The following is a 26317-nucleotide window of genomic DNA, read 5'->3' as shown; positions in this document are numbered from 1 at the left end:
CTCTTGGAAAATTGCAAATCCTCTTTGTTAGTCCAGCCTCTCCTTCAAGCCCATATTAGGAAAACAGCAGCCAGAGTTCCCTGCCACCATGGCCTAGCAAGAAAGTGCAGGCAGAGAGCGGAGCAGGGACAGCCTCCCCCAAGGTGAAGCCGCAACAGAGGCTGGGAGGGTCTGCTGGTGTGGAGGAAGCAGTGGAGGCTTTGAAATCCTCCCTTCAATGAGGGAAGCAGGGCTTGAGTTCCTAAAAATCTCTTTGAAAAGGCTAAAAAGACTTTTTGGTACTTTCACTGACCCAGTAACGCTGAATGCAGGTGGGTGGGATGCTGCTCTGGGAAAAGTGTCAGATGAAGGAAAAATACCTATTAATGCCAGCTCAGGAAGAATAGAAATCTCCTGTGGTAAAAGAGCAAAATCTTAACTCAAAAACCTCCCATGGTAAAAGCAAAAGTACAAAACCAAACTGTATAAATGGAAATGGGAAGTGCAGCGGACCCGAAAGGCATCTTGGGAAACATAGTCCATAATGTCATTTGTAACAGCGGACAATATATCAAAAGGCAGTCTAGGAAATAGTTTTTCAGCTCAAAATTGCAGCACTACCCAGAAACTGTTTTTTTGTTTTTTTTTTTTCAGCTCAGAATGCAGTTTCTTTTCAAATCAATGTTAGAAGCTCCTGAGAACTAAGAATAGGTGAACAGCTTGCCTCTAAGGAGATTATTAAAATGCTAATACTGTTTGTCAACAAGCTACTATGAAACCTTTTAGAAAACAAGGGAAAATGGTCCTTACACTGGGAAACTGCTTTGGGTGTGAAAAAAAAAAACTTACAGGATTGAGTTGTGCTTAAGATACAAGAGGGAAACATTGGCATCATTAAAAGAACTCATGGTAATCTTAAAGCAGCTTTAAAAAAATTAAGAAGAGGAAATTTTACCCTATTTTACTCTTAGTTAAGTTTAAGAGCCACAGATAAATTAGGCTCTGACTTCAAACTCTCAAGAAAACTTTCAGAATGATATCAATGCTGACTACAAACTCTGAACTTTAGAAATAATTTGGGTACTTTCTGTCTTGTTAATAGTTCAGTTAAGAAACCTCTTCTAGTTGTCTGCTAATAGAGTTAGCTTTTGAATATAAGTTAGTTCTGTTAAGAGATTCTTTCTAGATGATTGCTAATAGTTTTCTCTTGGATCTAAGTTTGGTAAATAGTTCTTCTAAGAAATCTTCTCTAGATAAGTGATAAAGTCTGTAAAATAGTCCTTATAGAGTTTCCTTTTGAATATAAGTTTGTAAAAAGTATAAATAAGTATATGTTAAATGTGGGTTTGTGAAGGGTGTAAATGTTGAATGTAAGTTTGTAAAACACGTAAATGTTAAATGTAAGTTCATACTAGAATTGTTTATTACTCTATCAATATCTGTCTAGACAAATTAGATAACAATTTTTAAAGTAATATGTTTTACCTTCAGGTATATTTGAATACTTTTTATGATAGCTTAAAATATAATTGGAAAACTTAGGCGAAGATGTTATAATTAGGGGAGCTTTTTGATCTTTTTCCTAAAAGTTTCCACTCTTTCTGTTTCTGTTTAGAAAGGGGGAGGCCTCCCACAAAGGGGTAAGCCTCCCACAATAGAGTTAGTTTATACAGAAATTCTACTGTTGTGGTAGGGACACATGTATATATGACCTATTTAAACAGCTAAAAGTGTCTTTATAATTAGCATGGGTTTTGTTTACTTGAGTGGACACTTTGAAGTGATTTAAAATGACTGTTTTCTTCTGGGAATCAAAATAGTCTCTTGAAAGTTTTATTGAACATCTGTTAGGAGAGAGTTTTGATCCAGGAAAAGGGCTTGGTGCAGCTGAGACTGCTGTAATCACCTTAGACCCATTCCAAAACAGATATTTCATCTTTATTATCCTCTATTCCTTTACTGGGAGGTGTAGCAGCTATGGAGATCGATGTGGATGTTTGCAAACTCAGTAGGGACCAGGGCCAGAGCTGAGTTAAGCTCTGTACCCCCTCCTGCCAGAGGCTGGTAGTCAAATATGGGCACCTTTCTTCTTGATAGCATCCAACCTAAGACAGAGTATGCTTGATGGAAAGTGTATCTCCATGACGGGTAAGGAAGATCAATCAAGGAGAATGACCTAAGACAGGCACAGTCTATCTGAGGGGCCTGGGGGTGGGTGGGGGGCTTTTATTATATCAAGAGGGGGAGTTGTGGAGGCCCACAAAGGTTCCTAGTGAGATCTGAGCTTGCTTTACCCAGCAGGGCTACATTAGAGGATTGCTTGACCACGTGTGTGGTTATTAGGTGATTGGAAGGGTCTGCACTTGGCTGTGCTGGAAGAGGTCTTTGCTCCACCCCTTGGCATTCCTATAAAAAGTCCTTTAGGAGAGACAGAAGGGGCCAGTAGAAAAGAATCCAGGCCCTCCTGTGGCTATCCTGTGTTTCTATCTATTTCTCTCCCCTCTATCCTTCTATCTAAATATTTCTCACTTCTCCCTCCTCAAGAGTACCCTGGGGAAAATGTGGGAGTGGGTCTCCCACGTGGAACTCTTTGATAGGATTAGAAGGATTAGGAGGTGTGGCCTTGTTGGAGGAAGTATGTCATTGGGGCTTTGAGGTTTCAAAAGCCCATGTCAGAGCCAGTTTGTCTCTCTGCCTGTGGATCAGGATACAGCTCTCAGCTACTGCTCCAAGCACCATGCCTGCCACCTTGACGATAATGACCAAACCTCTGAAACTGTAAGCAAGGCCCCAATTAAATGCTTTCCTTTTAAGAATTGCTGTGGTCATGGTGTCTCTTCACAGCAATAGAAAGAACAGCGATTAAGACGGATTGAAGTCAGAACAGCTAGGATCACCCTCAAGGGACACTCACCAGGTTGAACCTACTAACATTCCTTGTGGAGTCCTGGAGGGCTCCTAGGTCTGCACAAGGTCTGGCCCCTCCCCAAGGATATGTAAGTGTTGAACAGTTGCTAGGGCCCCTCTCTTTCAGTGATCTAACTATCAGTAAGTCACTTACCCACTTTAACCCCAATTACACTCATTAGTTCACCAAACTGAAATTGGGTGGAGTCATCTCTTGTGACTCAAGCCCAAAGATCTGAGTTCAATTCCCAGATCCCATGATGAAAGGAGAGTACCAACTCCTGGAAGCTGTCCTCTGGCCTTCATCCGCATGCTGTGGCCAAGTGTGCCCTCTAACAATACAATACACTAACAATAAATAAAATACCTTTTAAAATAAAATGCATCCTACGTGGCTGTAATTTTTAGGAAGCCTGCTGGTTGTCTCCCACTCCAGTCTTCCTGCTTCCCTCATAGTTACTTCTGAATGGGTTCATAATACTCAGAATTTAGAGTCTATGTCCCAGAAGCAATAGGGTATTTTGACTAAATTCTGATTGTCAGGCTATGGAAAGAAATGATGGGCACTCAGGAGATTGTCCTCAGACCAAGAGCATGTCATTGGTTTTCCTTGCCTCCAACCAGACAGAAAGCTGGCAATGAAGCAGGAGCCATCAGGAGACCAACAGCAGCAGCAGCAGCTTCCTTGTGGGAGCACATGGGGTCCAACCCTGAACACTACAGTTTAAAAGTGCACCGACGTGCTACAGTATACGCAGAAATATAACCAGGAGAAAACAAGATGGATGGAATGGATTGGGCTCTGTCTCAGCACACTTTAAGAACAGCTGAACAACCTGAGTTTGAACTCTGCAGGTCTACTTATATATGGATTTGTCATTGTTGAGATTTTTTAAAACTACAAAAAAAAAATACAAATAAAACTTGTAGCCTAGAAACATTGAAAATATTAAGAAAAAAATTGTGGGAGCTGGAGAGATTGGGCAGAAGTTAAAAGCACTTGCCACTTAATCATGAAGATCAGAGTTCAGACCCTAACACCCAAATCAGGTTGCTCACACACTCAAGCTCCAAGAGGTCTGCTGCCCTCTGCTGGCTTTTATGGGCACCTACACTCACAGACACAGGAAGGAACACAGACAAAAAAAAATAAGTTATGCAGATAACAAACAGTATCAATCATTAGTAAGATAAACACAAATAGCTGAATATGAAGGCACACACCATTAGTCCCAGAATTTGGAGAATGAGGAAGGAGCAGATGTGTGAGTTTGAGGTCAGCGTAGTTCACGCTGCAAGTTCCAGGCCAGCTAGGGCTACATAGTGAAGAGGTCTGAAGAAATGAAAGATACACACAAATTTACTATAAAAGGCTGAAAGTTAGCCAGACAGTGGTGGTGCACACCTTTAATCCCCACACTCAGGAGGCAAATACAGGCGGATCTCTGTGAGTCTGAGGCCAGCTTGGTCTACAGAGTGAGTTCCAGGACAGCTGAGACTACACAGAGAAACCCTGTCTCACAACACAAACAAACCTAAAAAGCCGAAAGTTATCAAACGTAGGCACACAAATGCAGTACATCCAGTGTCATTTGTAGAGGAGAAACAAATATAAAGCTATAGTTTGAATTCTTGACACATAAAATTAAGCAGCCTGCATTATTTTTAATATTTATTTTAAATCATGTGTGTGTGTGTGTGTGTGTGTGTGTGTGTGTGTGTGTGTGTGTGTGGCCAGAGGTGTTGGGTCCCCTGGAGCTGTGAGCCACCTGACATGATGCTCTTACCTGTTGTGCCGTCTCTCCAGCCCTCGCCCTATATTCTATACTTCGAAAGCCTCATTTATCACCCTAAGCAGCTTAGCTCTAAATAAAAAATCCCCTAGTACAGTCAAAAGATCCCCTCCCCAAGCTTTCCACACGGATGCAACACACAAGATGTGTTCAGCAGCTGTTACCAGTTAAGGCTCCAGCCAAGAGCAGGTTCTTAGTGGTTCTTCTGAAAGGCAGGGAGTCAACCATATGGAGGTTAAGTGCCTCTACCTCCAGGGCTGTTCCCAAATTGTAGGGTATCATTTAATCTTCACAGCATACCATAAGCAAGCATCCTCACTCTTTCACTGATGAAGAAAACAGAGGTCTGCTTTATCCAAGGTCATGCAGCTCTTGGCTCTGACTCCAGAGCCCACACTTTATAGACATCTCACTAGTGTTTCCAGAGATTATACATTAGGACTCTTGGGAATGTAAAACAAGATGCTGGGTCCCACCTCTGAAATGTGGTAACTGATTCCACCCCAAGGGAGGGCAGGAGCCTGAACTGGGGGACCATGGAGCCACTGTACTAGTCGACTGGCTGCACCCATGAGATCAATGGTAGATTTATTTCAGTCATGCTGTCTTCCTGTCCTTTGACATGAAACCATAATCCTAAGCTGCACAGCACAGCCTTAAGACATGAAAATGAATGAACTGTCTAAATGCTCAAATATTACTGTTTTTAAACTCTCATCCTGCAATTTTAGATGTGGTTAAGCTCTGTAGATGTAAAGTCAGACCTTGACTTATCTCCTAAGTTCATCTGTGGCCATAACTAACCCTACTTCCAGAAAACATCTGGACAGTACACAGCTGGGAACTCTGCTTGCATGATACACTCGGCAGCTGCTGAGGTTTGTGGGAATGGAATGTCTTGCATTAAGACCACTTTTATCCACATATTCATTTTTTAAGACTTTCATTGGAAGTAACAGATCTTAGATTTTCTACTTTCACTATCTGGACCCTACCCTGCTAAGGACAGAACTAGACACTTTGAAACAAAAAGACTTTCAGAAAGTGTTAGTGGGCACACTGGTGCACATCTGTAGGACCAGCACCCAGGAGGCAGAGGCAGGACTGCTAAACGTTCAAGGCTGGCCTGGTCTACACAGTGAGTTCCAGACCATCTAGGGCTAGATGGATAGACCTGTCTCAAAATAAAGCAGAAATAAACAAAATTTTTAAAGAGATTTATTTATTTATTATGTATACAACATTCTGCTTCCATGTATGCCTGCAGGCCAGGAGAGGGCACCAGATCTCATTACAGATGGCTGTGAGCCATCATGTGGTCGCTGGGAATTGAACTCAGAACCTCTGGAAGAACAGCCAGTGTTCTTAACCTCTGAGTCATCTCTCCAGCCCTAAACAAATTTTATGTTGTGTTTTAATCACTGGACAGTCCTGGCTGGCCTGGGACTCATTATGTAAACCACACTGGCCTCAAAGTCTCAGAATTCTACCTGCCTCTGCCTCCAGAGTGAATACCAGGATAAAAGGCATGTCACCACGACTGGGCTCCAAAATGGTATTTTAAGACGGTCCCTAGAGTGCCCTCCCCTCCACCCATCTCTTAAAGGTATGTGTATGCGAGGTTTTTATGAGAAGTGACTTCCAGTGCTTCAGACACAGAAATAGCATACAGATGACCTCATGGGCAACCTCAAGCCATTGTTCTGGGTGGAATATTGTAGGTGTTAAAAAGAACAGCTACAATGGATGCCTTAGAACAAGTCAGAGCCCAGGGAAAGGAATCTAAATGTAAGCTATGCCACCAGACGTCTGTGTTGTCAGTTAGGTCAGTGACCTGCCTCCATCACTACTTCCTGTGTGGCCTTGAGCAAGACAATTCATTGCATAACCTGAGGGCACACTAGACTTAGAATAACGCATGAAGCACAGTGCCGGCACACCAGGTGCTTAGAGATGACTGATGTTGGCCAACTCTGAATTTACTGAAAGGCACCAGTGTGACATTACTATGGAAGTGCACAGTCTAGGGAGGGCTCTGCCTTTGCCTTTCAGGGCACACTACAATAGAATACAAGGTGCTACAGTGAACTCACCCCAGATGCTGATGGTTGGGGGCGGGATGGAGATAAATGCCTAGGCTCTGGGAGTTTGGAAACATTAGCAGGTACAGCCAAGTTTGAAGTGATATTAGATTACAAAGGGTAGGCAACTGTTCTAGATTAAAAATGGGTGAAGTTCGGCTGGCTAGCTGGCTCAGTGGGTAAAAGCTCTTGCCTCCAAGCCTGATAACCCACGATTGAGGAACTGATTCCTGCAAGTTGTCTTCCACATGCATGCTGTGGGACATATGACCCCCTGGTGTGGAATAATTCTTCTGCACACTGTGAAGGTGTGTTCCTCTCATTGTTAATAAAAAGCTGATTGGCCAATGGCTAGGCAGGATTTGCAGGCAGAGAGAAAGCTGGAGAGGACGACGCCATGAGATGCAGAGCAAGCAGGGTGAGTAGTACGTACATGAGCTAGGTAAACGATCCTCGGGGAAGCACATAGATTAATAAAAATGGGTTAATTCAAGTTATACGAGCTAGTTAAAACCAAGCCTAAGCTATCGGTTGAGCTTTTGTAATAGTAAGTCTCTGTATGGTTATTTGGGAGCTGACTGACAGTCCCGATGAAAAACTCCACCTACAACCTCCACCACCACAATAAATGCCAAATTTTTAAATGGGTAAAAAGACAAATGTAACGCATAGTTGTGGTGATATTGTTTGTTCTCTAACAAATAAAATTTGCCTCAAGATCAGAGGACAGAGCCGCCACTAGACAAAACACAGGCCAGGCAGTGGTGGCACACAAGCATTTGGGAGATCCATGTGGATCTCTGAGTTCAAAGTCACCCCGGAGTATACAAGATTAACAAAGTCTAAAAGAGAAAGCCAGGCAGTGGTGGCACACACACCTTTAATCCCAGCACTAGAAAGGATGAGACAGGAAGTGATGTGGCTGGACGGAGAAAGGCATATAAGGCGGGAGGAGACAGGAGCTCAGTTCTTTTGGCTGAGGACTCAGGGGCACTCAGTCCGAGGATTCGTGGAGACAGGGTCTTCTCTTTTCGGCTGAGGAGCTGGAGAGGTGAGTGACCAGGGCTTGTTTCCTCTGATCTTTCAGCATTTACTATGATATCTGGCTCTGGGACTTGTGCAATACATAATAGTTAGAGGGCATTGGGAACTGAAAGTCATTTGGGAGTCAAATAGGGAAATTTTAATAAGAGCTGCATTATCAGGTGTGACACTATTGGGACCGAAAGATGGTTCAGCAGGTAAAGGCACTTCCTGTGCAAGTCTCCTGACCTGACTTTGATCCTTAGAAACCAGACAAAAGCAGGAGATAGCAGACAGTGGGGCACTCGGGGAACAGAATTAAGAGAAAGCATGCTCTGATGTGTGTGGGGTGTGTACTTGCTACTTGTTCTCAAATGGTCCTGGGAAAGTGTATGTAGAGAAAGGACTCCCAGCAGCTTGCTAGCCTAAGGGAAGAGTGATTCAAGGTTTCTGAAGTCGGTGGTGGTTTGAACGTGCAATGTCCTCCACAGCAGTGTTTGAACACCTGGTCACCAGCTGGTGGTGCTGTTTGGGAAGGCTATGGTACCTTTAGGAGGCAAAAAACCCACTGGAGGAAGTGGGACTAGGGGAGGGCCTTGAGGTTTTACAGGCTAGCCCCATTTCCTGTTCATTGTGTGCTTTGACTGGGGAGGCAACCCAGCCAGCAGGCCTCTTTGTCCCGCCACCATGCCTTCCGTGGCCAGGCAAATGCACCCCCTCAAACCGTAAGGCAGAATAAACTCTCCTTTCCTCAAATTGTTTTTTTTTAATTTCATCACAACCATGATAGAAGCAACAAAGTCTCGTGTATACTAGGCTGGCCTTTTACTTATTATGTAGCCAAGGGTGACCTTGAACTTCTGGTTTTCCTGCCTCCACCTGTAATCTGGGGTAAATATTGGGCAATGCTGAGGATCACACCCAAGGCTTCATCCATGTTAGATAGCACTCTACCAACTGAGCTACAACCATTAGATACAAAGTAATTCTAAAAATTCTTCCAACCCTTAAACACACATTAAAACTTTCAAAGTAAAAAGCTCATACTAACACTTGACCTATAGCCATCTTTTTTGAATTATGGCTGAGTAAGTGCATGTGGCTCTCTGGATTCTTATCCTATGGTCCTTCAATTTGAGGAAAGTGCTGCTGGAACATCATGCAGAGGTGTACACACATGTCCTGGTTAGGGTTACTACTGCTGTGATGAAACACCATGACCAAGAGCAAGTTGGAGAGGAAAGGGTTAACTCTGCTTACACTTCTACTTCTTTGTTCCATCATTGAAGGAATCAGGGCAGGAACTCAAACAAACAGGAAGCTGGAGGCGGGAGCTGATGCAGATGCTGTGGAGGGGTGCTGCTTATTGGCTTGTTCCTCCTGCTTTATCTCGAGTGATATTGTGTCCCCCAATATATTGTGCATACTAATTAAACTTATCTGGGGTCAGAGAACAGAACAGCCACTAGACAGACACAGAGGCCAGAAAATGGTGGTACACACACCTTTAATCCTATCACTTGGGAGGCAGAGATCCACCTGGATCTCAGTGAGTTCAAAGCCACACTGGAAACAGCCAGGCATGGTGACTCACGCCTTTAATCCCAGGAAGTGATGGCAGAAAGCAGAAACGTATATAAAGCATGAAAACCAGGAACTAGAGCCTGGTTAAGCTTTTAGGCTTTTGAGCAGCACAGTTCAGCTGAGATCCATTTGGATAAGGACTCAGAGGCTTCCAGTCTGAGGAAACAGGATCAGCTGAGGAACTGGCAAGGTGAGGTGGCTGTGGCTTGTTCTGCTTCTCTGAGCTTCCAGCATTCACCCCAATAAATGGGACCAGGTTTGATTTTATTAATAAGACCTTTTAAGATTCGTGCTACACTTGAGATTTATTTATTTTATGTATATGAGGGCTCTATCTGCATATATGACTTTATGCCAGAGGAGGGCATCAGATCCCACTTTAAATGGTTGTGAGCTACCAAGTGGTTGCTGGGAATTGAACTCAGAACCTCTGGAAGAGCAGCCAGTGCTCTTAACCATGGAGCCATCTCTCCAGCCCTCTGCTTTCTTATAGAACCCAGAACCATCAGCTTAGGGCTCCCCCCACATCAATTAACAGCCTGATGTTATGGAGGCATTTTCTTAATTGAGAATCAACTCCAATAACTCTTAGCCCATGTCAAGTTGACAAAACTAGCCAACACACATATAAAATAAACAAATGGGTAAATAAATAAGTGGATAAAATACTCAAACACAAACCTACAGGACTTACAGAAAAATGGGCTCAAAAACTATGATAAACCAAATCAGTGGCCGTTTCATACGTACCAATGGGTATTCTGAGGAAGCCTGTAACTGGCTGGCAGGAGCCCATGGCCTGCTTCCTACTCTCTGGCCAGAAGAAGAGAGTAGGAGGGGTACGGTGATAAAGATGAAAAAGATGAAGCGTAGGCTAGAGTAAAAGGAGGGATAGCAGTTCCCAAGCTGGCCACTAGGGGCCACAGTCTTTGCAAGGAGGCTAACTTTGTATCATCACAACCTGCCAAGAAAGAACAAAGCTCACCAATGCCCTAGGCCAACTTTGTGATCAGGATGACAAAGAGCCCAACACGCACAATTTCCCCACTGTGTGTCCAAACAAACACTCTTCTGTACCAATCTTTATGCATTTATTCACACATCTGATAAAAACATCACAGTTAGGAGCAAACTCATTATAATGACCAAGTAATTGCACAGAGTCAAATCACCGTTAAGTCAGAACAAAGGGCAACCACAACTGCTTAGTCCCTGCAGCCCAGTGTGCACGCACGCACACATGCACGCGCGCACACGCATACACACACACTTACACACATTCAGCTACAGGTGCTAAATTCAGAGAAAAGGTTTCCGTCAGGTCTGGGGAGAAGGAGAAATGCTCACTGAAAGACACTGGGACTGCTCAATGCATCTCTCTACTCTGCCAACAATTGAGAAGACACAGAACATTGGGGGAGTTAGTGGTTTCCTTGGCACAGAACTGAGTAGGCAACAAGAACATTTTTTTAAAAAGGGTTAAGTTCACCTTGGGTTTAGTTTCCTTTTTCAACACAACAGGGAAGCAAGCAGGAAAAAAAGGAAAAGAAAAATGCAGCTATATAAACTCCAGGAAAAAAAGGGGGGGGGGTAAAATTTAAAACTTGATCCCTATTCACAATAAAGAAACCAGCAAGGCCAGGTCCCTATCATCTGGTTGTAATCTTATTTATCCAAACTGTGCGCCTTACTTCTGTGTCAGCTCTGGAGAGAAACGCTTTAGAGGGTCAAGAGGGTCACATAAGCCACATCACTACCATATTGGTATGGGGCAAGACTTCATCTGCTGGCCCACATGGCAGCTTTAGTTTTGAAAGTTCTGAGGAAATGCAACCACCATCCACTACCTTGAGCCCTCCAGGAGGCCCAGTCGACCTGCAGCGGGAAAATAGCGCCTGAACAAGTAAGACTACGAAGGAGCTGTGCTCTCATCTGCAACTCCACTTTGCTACAGGGTTAAAAAGAAATCTAGTTATTGTGAAGTGAGAAGTTTTGTGCACACTTCCACTGACCCTATCAAAACACTGGCGGCATCAATAGAAAGCTCCTGTCTAAACGGGTCTGTCTCTGGTGCTCCTGGCAAATGGGCTAAGGCTATGGCAGAGGCCACGGTCCAACGAGCACAGCCCATCAACACCGAGGGCCAGTTAGGATGGAAACTGCTTTGAGTCGGGTGAGTCGGTGTCATGGTATTTTGCAGGGGTAAGGATCCCTTGGTACAAACTTCATGTCTCTAATGATAAAGCGAGGTGAGGACAAGGCACTTAGCTCAGCCAGTGTTCACGTCACCAAAGGATTGTTACCAAGAGCACTCCTCGTGACCCTTAGTGAGAGCCCAGGGCCAACCAGTTCCCAGTGACCTAGAGAACCGAAGGATATCCAGAGGGCTGCACAATCAACGGTGGCATCTGGAATGTCAGCAAGGAAGCTTCTCGGAGGAGGCAGATGGGAGTCATCCCCTTCTGGCCTAAAGTGAGAGGTTTGCTCCAGATTAGCTCAGCATAATACCGGATTTCACAATAGTTGGCCTGAGAACACGATGACGACGACGACTCCATGATGTCATGGCCCTCTCTGTTTGGTAAAGAGCAATAGGGCTCCAAATGAAATCTAACTCCAGTTCTAATTCTCTCCCACTGACAGTTACAGCAGACGTCTTCCAATACATGTGACTCGTCCCTGTCCTGAAGCAGAGCTGAGGGAGCAAGGCAGGACCGGAAGTGCCCGTCTCTCCTTTATCCCAAAGGCCCTTAAGCATACTCAATCCGAGCTGGGCCACGGCTACCCTCACTCTTCCGCTCAGAGGACGGAGCAGTGGCCTTGGCCTCACTGCTCATTTCCAGAGGCTTAGCCGAGATATAGTCCTTCACTTTGATCTCCATGTTCTTGGCTTTCAGAGTGGCCATGTGCAGCTTCTCCAGGAAATCTGGCATGCCTATGAGGACACAGAAGAATGTGGTCAAGCTGCTGTGACGGTTAGTTTTTCGACAACCTAACACAACCTAGAGTCATCTGGGAAAGGGGAACCTCAGTTGAGAAAATGTCTCTGTAGGACTGGCCTCTAGGAAAGTATGTGGGGGCATTTTCTCATTAATGATTGATGTGGGAGGGCCCAGCCCACTGCAGTACTATACCTACAGTACTATACCACCTAGTCAGGTGGTCCTAGGTTGTACAAAATAGCAGGCTGAGCAAACCATGAAGAGCACACCAGTAAGCAATGTTCCTCTATGGCCTCCACTTCAGTTGCTGCCCTGACTTCCTTTCATGATGGACATAAGCTGTAATGTGAAATAAACCTTTTCCTCCCCAAGTTGCTTTTTTTTTTTTTTGGGGGGGGAGTTCACAGTGTTCATTAGAGCAACAGAAAGCAAACTAGAACAGTTGCCATACAAGCTAATAACAGGCTTAAAAACAGAGCTCATTCTCTCTAATGGTAAGCAAACAACAGCCTGATGAAAATCCATGAGTGACATCTGCCTCCCAGAATGCTTCCCTCTGCATAGGTTGTGAAAGCTACCACAACTCTGATCTTTTCATCAGGCCACTGAATCCCCAACTGTCTCTTTTAGGTGATTAAAATACCACTTAGTGACAAAGTCACAACAACTGTCACTTAATTCAGATAAATGAACAGACATATCTAATTCCCATCCCCCTCCCGAGGGCAAGGAAGCGCTAGAGCATCAGAAGGAAGTAAACTACATGGGGAGTCAGGCATGGTACCGTACACCCACAATTATAGCACTGAGATGTTGGAGTAGGAGGATCTAGAGTTTATAGCCAAGCCGGGCGGTGGTGGCACACCCCTTTAATCCCAGCACTCAAGAAGCAGAGACAGGCGGATTTCTCTGAGTTTGAGGCCAGCCTGGTCTACAGAGTGAGTTCCAGGATAGTCAGAACTGTTTCACAGAGAAAACCTGTCTTAAAAAACGGGGTGGGGGGAAGAGTTTAAAGCCAGACTGGGTTACACAAGATCTTCTCAAAAACAATACAAAAGAAATTTCCAAACCAAAACAATGAAACTCATGTGAGAATGATTTCTAAGACAAGGTTTTAAAAAGTGGGGGGTGTGATTACGACTATGACATGCAGCCTTTTAGGTAATAGCCATTTCCCTAGGTAACTGCCCCACAACTAAGTATTCTTGGCCAGATCTCATATCCTTCAACACTTTGGCTTTACCAGATGTCACCTAGGCTGGCCTTGATCCTCCTGACTCAGCTCCTGTACACATTACTGAGATTACAAATGTGTACACCACCAACCTAGCCATTCAGGACTACTGTAAATACATTAATACGCACATCTATATGTAAGGCATCTAAATGAGTGTCTTAAAAACTCCTCTGGATAGAAAGAATCCTTCCTGGAACTCCTGTGCTTAACCCTTCAAATCCCACTTAGAGGCTATGATAAAATGGGAAGACTGTTCAAATCTCCCCCAACATGACTACAAAATGTAAGTACCAACCCTCCTGTTGCCATTATTAAGACAGAAAAACAAATGGTTCAGCTCAGGTTCAGGCCCCCTATGCAGACTCCTACTTACCACTGGAAACCATCCAACTGACGCAGTAGCGAGGGAACACTGTCTGGGGATTGTCACTGTATGTCAGTAAATAATCAAAGCCATTCTGGAAAAGAAGAATAGCAGAGATGAGGGCCTCTGGATCTCTCACAGAAACTCTACAACCAGTACAGAATAACCATGACCCAGGACTGCAGTGAAGAGTGCAACAGCGTATGCACAAAGAAACGGACAGCAAAGCCTAGAGGCTGCTGCTCACATAAGGGCCCTTGACCATCCTGGTCCTGATAAATGAAGTTTCCTGTGCCCAAATCATAACAAATATCATGTAAACTCTGTGAAGGATGCTTTTCTTCATGGAGGTACAAAGCTTACATGTTAAATAGACGGTGCTGTGGAACCAGCTTCTAGAGAAACCTCCAGCACCAAGTCTCTAACAGGTTGCTAGTCAAATCATTAAACACATGGTTGCATCTTGGTGCTAGAGAAGGAAGCCTCAAGACTACTCTGTGTCTTTTCCCTTTGTAATGCTGCCACCATGTACCCCTACTACATTACTGTCCTAAATAGCTAGGAGGACACCATCTGCTGAGTCCTGAAGGCCTTTTTAGCAAATCTGCAAACGTGGGCGTAGCCTTGTAACCCCAATACAGATGTCCAATGCTTACAACTTCAAGGTCTCACCTTCTGCTTTGCTCAAAGTACTAATAATAACTGTTTACAGAACACTCGACTCTGCAGCTGGGGCTGCCTTAGGTCCTTGCAGCCTATAATGCACTCCCCTCCTCCACTTTACAGATGAGCAGCTTGGACACAGAAGTGAGAAAGGGAAATCTGACCACCAGGCCTACATACCTACTGTTCTTTGGTTCAGCCCTCTCATACCTAATACCAAAAAAGACCCAGGATTACTGAGGTGATTAAAGGGTCCTGATGCTGCTGGGTATGATGGCACACATCTGTAGTTCCAGCACTTGTCAGGCAGAGGTAGGAGACTAGACTACACAGCAAACAAAACACAAAATGTCTTGACCCCAAGAGAAGCCTGGAGCAGCTGTGTTCTCTTTGAAGAGCAAATGCTCTAGCCACACACAGCAAAACCTACCCTCCCACCCCACTCCAAGTATACTATTAAGTTGTTGTTCATTTTCTCAGCATATACTCAGTGTCTGCTGTGTCTGGCACTTTTCTAGTTGCTGCAGAGAGCTTCTGATTTTGAAGATTAAATTGCCCTAACTGGTACTACACTTCAGTGATAGAGCCTTTGCCTCAAATGTGTGAAGTCCTGGGTTCAATAGGCAGGACTGAGGAAAAAATGAAAGGTGCCCTAACAAAAATCCACTGAGCACTGTGGAAGTGTGCAAAAGGAGAGGTAAAGCCACATGATACAAACACAACCAGACCCATCAAAGGCCGCTTACATGACAAAATGAGATCCTGCAAGTAAAACTTTAAGTTATTCCATCTGTGGGACTAGAGATGGCTCGGCAGTTGAGAGCATTTATTCTTGCAGAGGACAGGGGTTCAATTCCCAGCACTCACGTAGTGGCTCACAATCATTTGTAACTCCAGTGCCAGGCAATCTGACACCCTCTTCTGGTCTCCAAGAGAATAAGGTATGAACATAGTACACAGAAATACAAGCAGGGAAAACACCCACACACTTTAAGAAATTATTCCATCTACAAAACACCGAGCCTGGGAAGTCAAGAGACCTGGAGTCTCATCTATTACTGTTATACTGTAAATAGGAAGCCACACTAAAGAGAATGATCTCTGTAGGAAGAAGCGAAGTAGAATGTGCTGAGATATAATCTAAATCTCTCTGAATATCCTTATGTGTAGATTTGACTTTAGAAATAAATGCTTGACTTTTATAATATAATCAAACAAAATAAAATTTAAAAAGCAATTACCTCAAATCCCAAAGTAGAAAATAAAGATCTGAGGGGACAGAGGGATGTGGAGGATGGTCACCAGCTGCACTACAGAGATGCAGATGGACAGGAAGGTAACTGCCACTGTCCTTACAGCACAGTCACCACCTCTGTGTTCCAGTTAAGAGACAAGGCTAAGATATACAAGGAAACAGTAAATGCCCGGGGTGACAGCCATGCCACTGTCATGTGGTGCCCCACAAACACATTACTATTTGTTTACTACAAAGCAGCCTAACTGGAACTGAGCTGGTAGGAAAAACTACAAAGTCAAGACCTATTTCAGGTGGCTTTAAAACTCAATGTGCTGTGCATGGCTGAGTATCCTAAGCACAAAATGACAGGCACACCTTTGGGTTTGCAGGTCAGGAGCTCTAGCCTAAGGATGTGGTGTTGATGAAAACCTGCAGAGACGACAGCACACCTGAGAGAATCCTTCACAAACACTCCTGGCTGCCACACAACTGTACAGGCTGCGGAAGAGCCGGGATCAACTAGTCCCCACTCGAGAAGCCGACCACACAGGCTCCCGTACCAAAAGGGAAGCTCAGAGAGAAATGTGGGAGTCATCCAGGGGCTTTAGAAGTCAATCCTAGGGGGTGGTGGGACGCTTTAATCAGACTCGGAGCGAGCCAGGGGATCTTGTGAGTTGAGGCAGCTGCAAAGTGATTCAGGAAGGCGAAAGCTAACAGAGAAAGTTCGAAAAAAAAAAAAAAAAAAAAGAAGTCAATCCTAAAGAGGATTTGTAACCTCATTACATAAAGGACAGAGCTGTCTCAGTTCGTCTGTCTTGTGATAAATGCTGCATATCATTTGCTTGTGTTATTGTGAAACAAAAGCCTCTAACTGAAAGAATACTTCTAGTCCAGAATTCAGAAAGAAGAATGATTGAACCAATCTAGCCTCAAGGTTCCCCATTTCCTGATGGTATCCCTGGTTTGCTTAACTTTTGGAATCTAAGGTATGTTATTTAAAAAAGAAAAAAAAAAGTAAAGTAAAATTGTACAGAATAGTTTTCAGGTTAAAAAAAAAAAGTTCAACATTCTTTTCCTATTAGCTCCGTGATTAGTGTAACTAAAAGCCTCATCACCACTTGTTATAAATCTGATGAGGGGCTGGAGAGATGGTTCAGTAGTTACAAACACTGGCTATTCTTCCAGAGGACCTGGGCTTGGTTCCCAGCACCCACATGGTGGTTCACAACCGCCTGTAACTCCATTCTCACAGGTCAGACACCCTCTTCTGACCTCTGCGGACAACAGGTACACAGACAGTGCAATAAGGACAAAGCAGGCAATATACACATAAATTTAAAATTTTTAAATTAATAAGTAAGGATTTATCAATTATGCCAAGGATGTCCTTAAAAGAGTGTCTATCCAGCTGGATGCCATCAGCCAAATGGCTTCAGAGAACAGGATCACACTTAACATTACACTTACAGGGGCCAGGTGGTGGCGGCCCTGTAATCCCAGCACTCGGGAGGCAGAGGCAGGCGGATCTCTGTGAGTTCGAGGCCAGACTGGGCTACAGAGAGAGTTCCAGGAAAGGCGCCAAAGCTACAGAGAAACCCTGTCTCAAAATACCAAAAAAAAAAAAAAAAAAAAAAAAAAAAAAGATACTGAAAACTGGTTTTCACTTTGTATCACTTGAATAGCTTGTATAGTATATAATATTTCCTGAAAAGATGCTATAAACTTAAAAAAAAATTACACTTACAGAGAAGGCAGGTTCTTGTGTCATGCGTGTTGGACAATGTTGTACTTTTATACTTAAGAATACAGCTCCTGATGTGATAATAATCATGGCCCTTGAAGGATTACCTCCCCTTGCCAATAAATTAACAACAGCAAAAGTAAAAGCAAATCTGAAAAGAGGCTTTTTAAAATAAGTAAAAGAGAGGAAGAAACTGTAAGAAATAATTATGGTCTGTTTTCACTAAGAGATCTGCCAAGAGTTCAGTTACAATAAGCAGGAGGGGCTGGGCCCTTCTTGCCTCTTAGCTGGTGGCTGTCTCAAAACAGAGAATTGAGAAGTTAAAGGCGGTATCCTATGTGACAGAGCCCCTGATCAGAAAAGTGGATAGTTTCAAGCCCCCAACTTATTCACTAGATAAGGCTTTGTATCCTAAACTAATAGGATGAGAAATGTGGGAAGGGGCAAATCCTGAACTACTGGATAGGAAGATAGGAATTTCTTGTGATCAGGAACTTTAAAAACACTGCCTTAGCCAGGCGGTGGTGGCACACGCCTTTAATTTCAGAGGAAGGGGTACCTTTGTGAGTTCAGGACCAGCCTGGTCTACAAAGTGAGTTCTAAGACAGTCAGGGCAACACAGAGAAACCTTGTCTTGAAAAACTTAAAAAAAAAAAAACAAAAAACAAAAAAACCCACCACAATGCCTTAAACCAAATCAGCACACCAGCCATTTTTACCCTTTCTCTACACTGGCATCCCTTTCTGCAGAAGGGTGTATTTAAAAATGCTAGTCTCTTGCTCGTGTAATTATCTTATTCCCCATAGACAGGATCTTTGAGAGAGCTGGTTACACCATATTCAGTCAAGAAGAGAGAGAAATGAATGCACCCATGCTGCCTGTTTGCTTTTAGTTTTTTTGTTTGGTTTGGGGGGGGGGATTGTTTTTTGTTTTTTTGTTTGTTTTTTATTTTTTTGAGACAGAGTTTCTCCGTGTAGTTTTGGTGCCTGTCCTAGATCTCGCTCTGTAGACGAGGCTGGCCTCGAACTCACAGAGATCTGCCTGCCTCCTGAATGCCGGGATTACAGGCGTGTGCCACGGCTGCCTGGCTTTTTTTTTTTTTTTTTTTTTTTGCTGCCTGTTTGCTTTTGTTAGACTAGCTTTCTTCATTCACTCTTAACACCGTTCACTGGTCTGCCCATGAAACAGTACTGCCCACATTCAGGGTGGGTCTTCTATCCCATCTCAACTAAGGTAATAGATGACAATTCTCTGAGGCATGACAGCTGGTCTGTAGGTGGAGGCACTTGTCAAGATTGACAACCTTAGTCTCTCTAGGGCTAGTTGCATGCCTCCCATCACCCACAATAGATGAACACAAAAAATTTTTAAAGGAAGGGCTAGAGAGATGGCTCAGTGGTTAAGAGCACTTGCAGAGACCTAGGTGTGAGTCTCAGACCTCAAATTACTCCATAAAACAGAAAGAGAAGGAACACTACCAAACTCATTCTATAAAGTCAACATTATCCTGATACCAAAAGTGGATAAGAACATTAACAAAAAAGAAAACTCTATACCACTGTCTCTTTTTACTCAGTATAGTGCTCAAAGTGTTATCTAGCAGTAAGGCAAGGAAAAGCAAGGGTGGGACGGGGGGAGATACAAATAGGAAAGGACAATAGAAGATAGAAACACATCCATGTTTATGGACCAGTAGAACACTGTGAAATGGTTATGGCTACATGGAGCTGGGGAGATGGCTAAAATGTACAGCCATAGCAGCCATAGGAGTTCAGTTCAGATCCCCAGCACCCAAGTAAAAAAGTTCATGGTATGTGTGCCTGTAACCACAGTACTAAAGGATGAGATGAGAGGGTTAGCAGAGACAAGAGGATCGCAGGGACTTGCTGGCCCATCAGCCTACCAAAGAGCTCTGGGTTCAGTGAAAGATCCTGTTTCAAGGGATTAAGAAAGAAGAGTGATGATACCTATGTCTTTCTCTGGCCTCTGTGCATATATGGTCATAGACTCGCGAGCACATGTACGTGTGTACACACACACACACACACACACACACACACACACACACACACACGCCTTAGGGAGTGGGGAGAAGAACGACTACAATAAATACTAAAAGATGTACATATTCAATGCAATCCCCCAAAAAAACATTATTTATAGAAGTAGAAAAGAAAAACCCTAAAGTTTGTATGGAAGCAAAAAACAAAAAAACAAAGCAAAACAAAAAAACCAATTAGCCAAAGCAATCCTGGGCATAAACAAAAAGCAATTATGGCAGAGTTAACATGGTCTCTGATTTCCAATCATACTACAGAACCATATTAACAAAAACATGGTATTAGCACAAGAACAGAATAAAGGACTCACATATAAAACCGTGCAGCTTCCATCCTCTGATTTTCAATAAAAATACCAAAAACATGCCATGGAGAAAAGACATCCTCTTTGACAAACAGTGTTAGGAAAAATGGATACCCACATGTACAAGAATGAAACTACTACCTCAGGTCTCACCCTATACAAAATTCTACTCAAGCTGGGCACGGTAGATACACCTTTAATCCTAGCACTTGAGAGGCAGAGGCAAGTCAATGTCTTTGAGTTTGAGGGCAGCCTGGTCTATATATAAAGTTCCAGGACAGCCAGGGCTAAGTAGAGACCCTATCTAAAAACAGATAGATAGGTAGGTAGACAGACATAAAGATATAGAAGACCCAAAATTTTGAAAATGCTAGAGGAAAACAACCTAAGATACTAGCACAACCAAGAACTTTCTGAACAAAACTCCACCAGCCCAGAAAACAGGAAGAACTGACAAACGAGCCAGGTGCAGACATTCACACCTGATCTGACACTCGGGAGGCAGAGGCAGGAGAACTGCAAGTTAGAGGTCAGCCTGAACTACACACCAAGTTCCAAGCCAGCCTGGCCTGGGCTGTATAATGAGACCGTCTCAAAAACAAGTCACAATAAAGTCACTTGTTTGTGGTATTTAGAATTCCTTAAATAGGAATTAAAATTCAGAATTTATCTATTTGTTTAATTATTTATTTTTGGTTTTTCGAGACAGGGTTTCTGCGTAGCCATGGCTAACATGGAACTCACTTTGTAGACCAGGCTAGCCTCAAATTCACAGAAATCTGCCTACCCCTGCCTCCCAAGTGCTGGGATTAAGTGTATGTGCCACCACACCAACCAGAATTTATTTATTTTAGAGATTTATTAAATTTAAATCTTTATATTTTAAAGTATTTTCTAGCCATCCTTGAAATAACAAGAAAGTGAGACCAGGGCCCACAATATATCTAACAAGTTCCAGGCTGATCTTTATGCATACCTTTTTCCAGCATACTGCATTCTGGCAACTCCCCTCTCCCCAGTTCAGAAAAAGACATTCCTTGAAAAAATTCAAAGCACTCATCTCTAATATGCGGTAAAACTCACCTCATCAAATGACTTGTGAGGACGAATAACCATTTGGGATTCATAGGATCTGACCCTGACAAACTCTGGAGACTCTGGCACACTGGGGTGTTCCACTGCACTGTAGGGAGGAAGAGGAGGATGACTGTCTTTGCATTAACTGCCAGTGAGCCAAAGCTGGGGTGTGTGGTAGGGAGTGGGCAAGACTCAACAAAGCCAAGCAGTCAGTGAGATGAATGAATACAACCCAGGCTGTGAAAATAAGTGCCTTTGATATTATAACACATAGTTCACAGGCTGTATTTCTAGTTTTCCCTTTTAAAATCACTAGCATTAAGAAATTCACAAAACTCAATCAAAACTTAAATTCAGAGCAATAGCTCAGCAGTACCATGCTTACCTAGCATGAGTAAGGCTCTAGTTTGTATCCTCATTACCCACTCCCACCTCCCTGCAAAAGCTTGAAAGTATTCGTTCAGCCTTCCTGGTAGATCCGCCTATTCTCCAGCAGGGACAAGAGAGGAATGGGAACTGGCTGCTAGTAAGTCTGCAGGGCGTCAGTGAAGGCAAGCTTAAGGGTACAGAAGGACAGCCAATGGAGCTGAATGAGGGCTCCAGTAGTCATACATACCGTGACACCAAGACCATCACATTGTTTTCCTGATCCACGCTATACCGACGGACATAAACATAATCCCTCGAGTACATTGGATACTAAAGAAAGGGGGTGGGGCAGGATTAGTGTTCTGCATTACAGACTTGAGGGAAATAAAGCCAAAGTAAAAGTACTCACAGGAAAATGCGTTACCCAATGAAGAACCTCAGAACCACTGATGACATCTCTTTCAATCACCTCCAGCTTGATCACAAGAGCATCCCACTTTTTCCTGTACTCTGTGTCCAGCTGCAAAAGGGAAGATCCAAACAGAGATGCAGAAGATTCTCTGGAGGCTGGATCTCTGACTTAAGGACATTATGGAGAAATAGTAATTGAACAACAGTGCCAACATTTAGAGGCATGGCTGTTCATTAGATGTTTCTCTTATGATTCTTACATACATTGAGGTGAGTGAGTGTGAGTGTGTTTGTGTGTGTGTATAGATACGTATATGTTCATGTGTGCATCTGTGCATGTATATACCAGGTCAATGCTGGGTGTCTTCTCCACTGTATTTTATTTGTTTGTTTTGATTTTTCGAGACAGGGTTTCTCTGTGGAACAGTCCTGGCTGTCCTGGAACTCACTCTGTAGACCAGGTTGGCCTCAAACTCAGAGATCCACCTGCCTCTGTCTCCTTGAGTGATGGATTTATTTTATTAAGATGGGCTCTCTCACTACACTGACTGGTCAGCAACCTCTGGGGATCCATCTGCCCCCATCTGCCCAGTGCTGGGGTTTCTTACAAAAACATGCTCCCATACATATTCAGCTTTTACATGGGTGACAGAGGGATCTGAACTCATGCTCGAACAGCAAGCATTTCACCTGCTGAACCATTCCCCAAGTCCTGTGAGGGAATTTATTTTTTTAACTTGTATGTGTACAATGTTTGGCCTGCATGCCTGTCTGCACACCACAGCATGTTTGCCTGGTGGCCATGGAGGCCAGAAGATAGTGCTTTAGATCCCCAGGGACTAGAGCTACAGTTATGAGCCAGCACATGGCTGCTGGGAACTTGGGTTGTCAGACTGAGCAGACAGTGCTCTCGACCATTAAGCCACTTCTCCAGCCCCCTGCAGGGAGTCTTAAAAATGCAACCAGACATTTGGGGCACATGCCTGTAAATACCAGCAATTCAAGAAGTGGAGACAGAAAGATGAAAAGTTCAAGGCAACACTGGACTATCTTTCTCAAAAAAAAAAAAAAAAAAGGACTGAAGATGCAGCTCAGTGGTTAGAGTACTTGTCTAGCAAGTTTTGACAGCCCATGTTCAGTTCCTATTGTCACGTGTGTATATGTAGGCACATACACAAAAACTATGCAATAGAAATGTCTGTGGGATGGGGCTGTCAAGATGGTCCAAAGGGTAACCATGTTTCCCACCTGTAGTCATTAGCTTTAACTAACTGTCAACTCGACACAGCCTGGAGTCACCTGAGAAAGGGAAGTCCAGGTAAGACTGGCCTGTGGGCATGTCTATGGGGGACTGTCTTGACTGTTAAGTGACTAGGTGGACAGAGCCCACTATGGACAATATCATTCCCAGGGAAGGTGGTCCTGGACTATATAAGAAAGCTGGCTGAACATGAGCCTGGAAGAGAGCCAATAAACAGTATCCTTCCAGGGTTCCTGTTCCAGCTCCCCCCAGTCACTGACTATAACCTATAAACTGCAATGAACCCTTTCCTCCCCTAAGTTGTTTTGGACAAAGAGTTTTATCACAGCAACAACATTGACTATGTAAGCCTAGCAACCTGAATCCAATAACAGAACCCACGTAAGGGTGGAAGGAGAGAAGTGAGGACTACAGAGTTGTCCTCTGGCCTTCACAAGCCTCACATTCCCACAGTAAATAAAAAATGTAAAAAGAAAAGGAAACGTGTGGAGAAAACACAGCATATAACGTGTAAAGATAACTCTAAATTACTTTAAACAGAAGAAAGTCTTAAAGTATGAACAGATCTCTGGTGCATAGAAATTCAGGAAATATTTCTCATCTTTTAGCATCTCAAGTAACTAAGGAACTTCAAATACAGACGTATAGTATGCAACAAACAAAACACAACACTAATGAAATACAGTGCCTAGGTCAAAGCACACCTGCATATCCTTAGGGGTGGGTGTATTGTTGCTGCAGTTCTGGGGATTCAACCCAGAGCACATACTGTGCAATGTTCTATTTCCCAGTCCTGTTTTTACTTTTTAAGACAGGCTCATTAAGTTGACCAGGCTGGTCTTGAACTCACTATGTCCCAGGAAGACTTCAGTCAAATAGCTAGGACCACAGGCCTATTCCAACAGGCTTGGCATTAGTGGATATTATATTATTTTAACCAACAAACTAGTTACTGAAAGCTTGGCAAAAATCACAACACAAGGATGGCAGGGATGTGGAGAAAGAAGAATCCCTTCTACATTGCTAGTGTAATTATACACTAGTGCAACCATTATGAAAATCATATGCAAGTTTCTCAAAAAAAATTAAAAATAGAACTACCATATCACCCAGCCACACCACTTTTGGGCTATATAATATCTCTTACTATAAATGTGTACTGTTGTATTATTCACAAAAGCAAAAAAATTAAACCAAATGAACAGATAGTAAACCTGTGGTACTTACATACAATGGAATTTTATTCAGCCATAAAAAAAAAAATAAAATTATAAAACTTTTAGGAAGATGGAGAATCTGGAAGTTATATTAAGCAAGGTAACAGACTCAGAAAGACAAATGCCTCTCATATGCAGATCCTAGCTTTTAATGTTCATATATGTATAATATGTGGGTGTGAGTATATATATAAGTCATGATACCAGGGGGAAGACAACAGAACACGTGTGACGTCACAGTTGAAAGGGGTTACTAGGGGTAGAGATATACAAGAGGGGACAGAGGGAAGAGGGAGGGGAGGAAGAGGACCAGCAAAACAAATTATGTTTGAAAATGCCATAAAGCAGCCTAGTACTTTGTATACTTATTTTTTGTTTTTTTTGAGACAGGGTCCTTATTATGTAGCTCTGGCTGCCTGTCTTGGAACTAGCCATGTAGCCCAGGCTGGCCTTGAACTCAGAGATCCATCCTCCTGCCTCTGCTTCCCAAGTGCTAGGATTAAAGGAATGTGTCACCACACTCAACCTTTTTTTATTGCTTTTAATTCATTTATTTGTTTTAACTCTTGGGACAGGGTCTTGCTATGTAGCTCTGACTAGCCTTATATTTGTTATACAACCCAGGCTTGCCTCTAACTTGCAGCAAGTCTCCTGCCTTACCTTCCCAAGTGCTGTGATTATAGGTATTCATGGAGCCAGGAAGCTCCAAATCTGGAAAGAAAATGAACTCACCTGAACATTGAAGAACTGCCGAGGCGTCACATCTGTGTATGTTCCAAAAACTAGAACGACAAGAGGGGAGGGGGGCTTGCCACGCTCTGTCCCCTAGACTGACAGGTCTCAAAGGCAAGATCAAAACCTACAACCATCCCAGGAGCAGTAAAGCAAGGCAGAGAGAACATGTATCAAGAAAGAATAGGAAAAGCTTGTCATCTGAGAGAGGAAAATAAACAAAATAAAGGGAGCCAGGACAGAATGGTTTAGGAGCACAAGGAACCAAGCGCTGCATGCCTGGGCACTATGGGCACAGGTCAAAGGCGGCAGGCATGGCTCACCTCGGTATTGGTAAAGGTGGGTGCCTGTAATTGGGCGCCGCCATAGCTTGAAGTGTTTCTTATCCATCACCATTTCCCATGGTTCTTCTTTGTCCTTCGACTTTTCATTCCCTTCTGCGGGGGTCTTTGGTTCAGGAGGGTGATTCTCAACTCCAGAACTCTGAAATACATTTGACATTTCCTCCAACCGCTTCATCTCATTAATGGACCTGGAAAGACACAAACAGGCACGATGTCCATGAAATAAAGTGTCCAAAGACCTACAAAACGAGAGGTATGGTAGGAAACAGCATATTATCTCAATGACCATAAATAAAATCTGAATTGTTAAGCTTGAACGCTAGCCTAACACCTGCAATTAGAATAATTACTTAACCAGTTTCCATTTCTAAATCTATAAAATGCACAAAATAATATCTCAGACTGGTTGTAAAAACATACAAAAAAAAAAGTGGCTGGGCGGTGGTGGCACACGCCTTTATTCCTAGCACTTGGTAGACAGAGGCAGGCCAATCTCTGTTGAGTTCAAGGCCAGCCTGGTCTACAGAGTGAGATCCAAGACAGGTACCAAAACTACACAGAGAAACCCTGTCTCGGAACACACCCCCCCCCAAAAAAAAAGTGTTCAAGACCTGGCACATAGCCTCAAATAACTTAAAGCATTTTAACATTTATTTATTTTGGGTATTTTTACTTTGCATGCACAGTACACATGTGTAGATGTCTTATTCCTGTCACATAACTGCACTTCAAGTCCAGGAGTGGCAGGTCTTAAAGGCAGGTCAGAAACTATAAATCTATAAATTAGCGTGAACAGTTTATTAGGTTTAACAGTTTTTAAAAATCCCTTGGTATTTCAATCCACAAGGTAACATTTGCTGTAGTTTTACTTCCTTTCCAGTCTGGGTACCTTTCATTTTTCTCTTCCCTAACTTCCCTGGCTATAAGCTTTAGTACACCCTTCAAAGGAGGGAGGGAGAGCAGTGGCTTGTCTTGTTGATGACCTTAGCG

The 26317-nt window shown here is 43.3% G+C and overlaps 1 protein-coding gene across 1 annotated transcript in view; it reads right to left on the bottom strand.

The window, feature by feature from the left end:
- Positions 1 to 10439: 10439 nt before the first annotated feature.
- Stard7 (StAR related lipid transfer domain containing 7) overlaps positions 10440 to 26317 on the bottom strand; it is a 25716-nt gene continuing 9838 nt past the window's right edge. Inside the window, exons 2-8 of the mRNA XM_028892716.2 lie at positions 25307 to 25515; positions 24984 to 25033; positions 21772 to 21882; positions 21610 to 21692; positions 21000 to 21099; positions 13920 to 14004; positions 10440 to 12302 (exon numbers count right to left, since the gene is read on the bottom strand). Coding sequence (XP_028748549.1) covers positions 12118 to 12302; positions 13920 to 14004; positions 21000 to 21099; positions 21610 to 21692; positions 21772 to 21882; positions 24984 to 25033; positions 25307 to 25515 — 823 coding nt within the window. The 3' untranslated portion in view covers positions 10440 to 12117. The remainder of the gene's footprint in view (positions 12303 to 13919; positions 14005 to 20999; positions 21100 to 21609; positions 21693 to 21771; positions 21883 to 24983; positions 25034 to 25306; positions 25516 to 26317) is intronic.

Source organism: Peromyscus leucopus, chromosome 4, assembly GCF_004664715.2.
Source record: "Peromyscus leucopus breed LL Stock chromosome 4, UCI_PerLeu_2.1, whole genome shotgun sequence".
In the NCBI taxonomy this organism is placed as follows: Eukaryota; Metazoa; Chordata; class Mammalia; order Rodentia; family Cricetidae; genus Peromyscus; species Peromyscus leucopus.
This window is presented reverse-complemented; position numbering and strand designations above follow the sequence as displayed.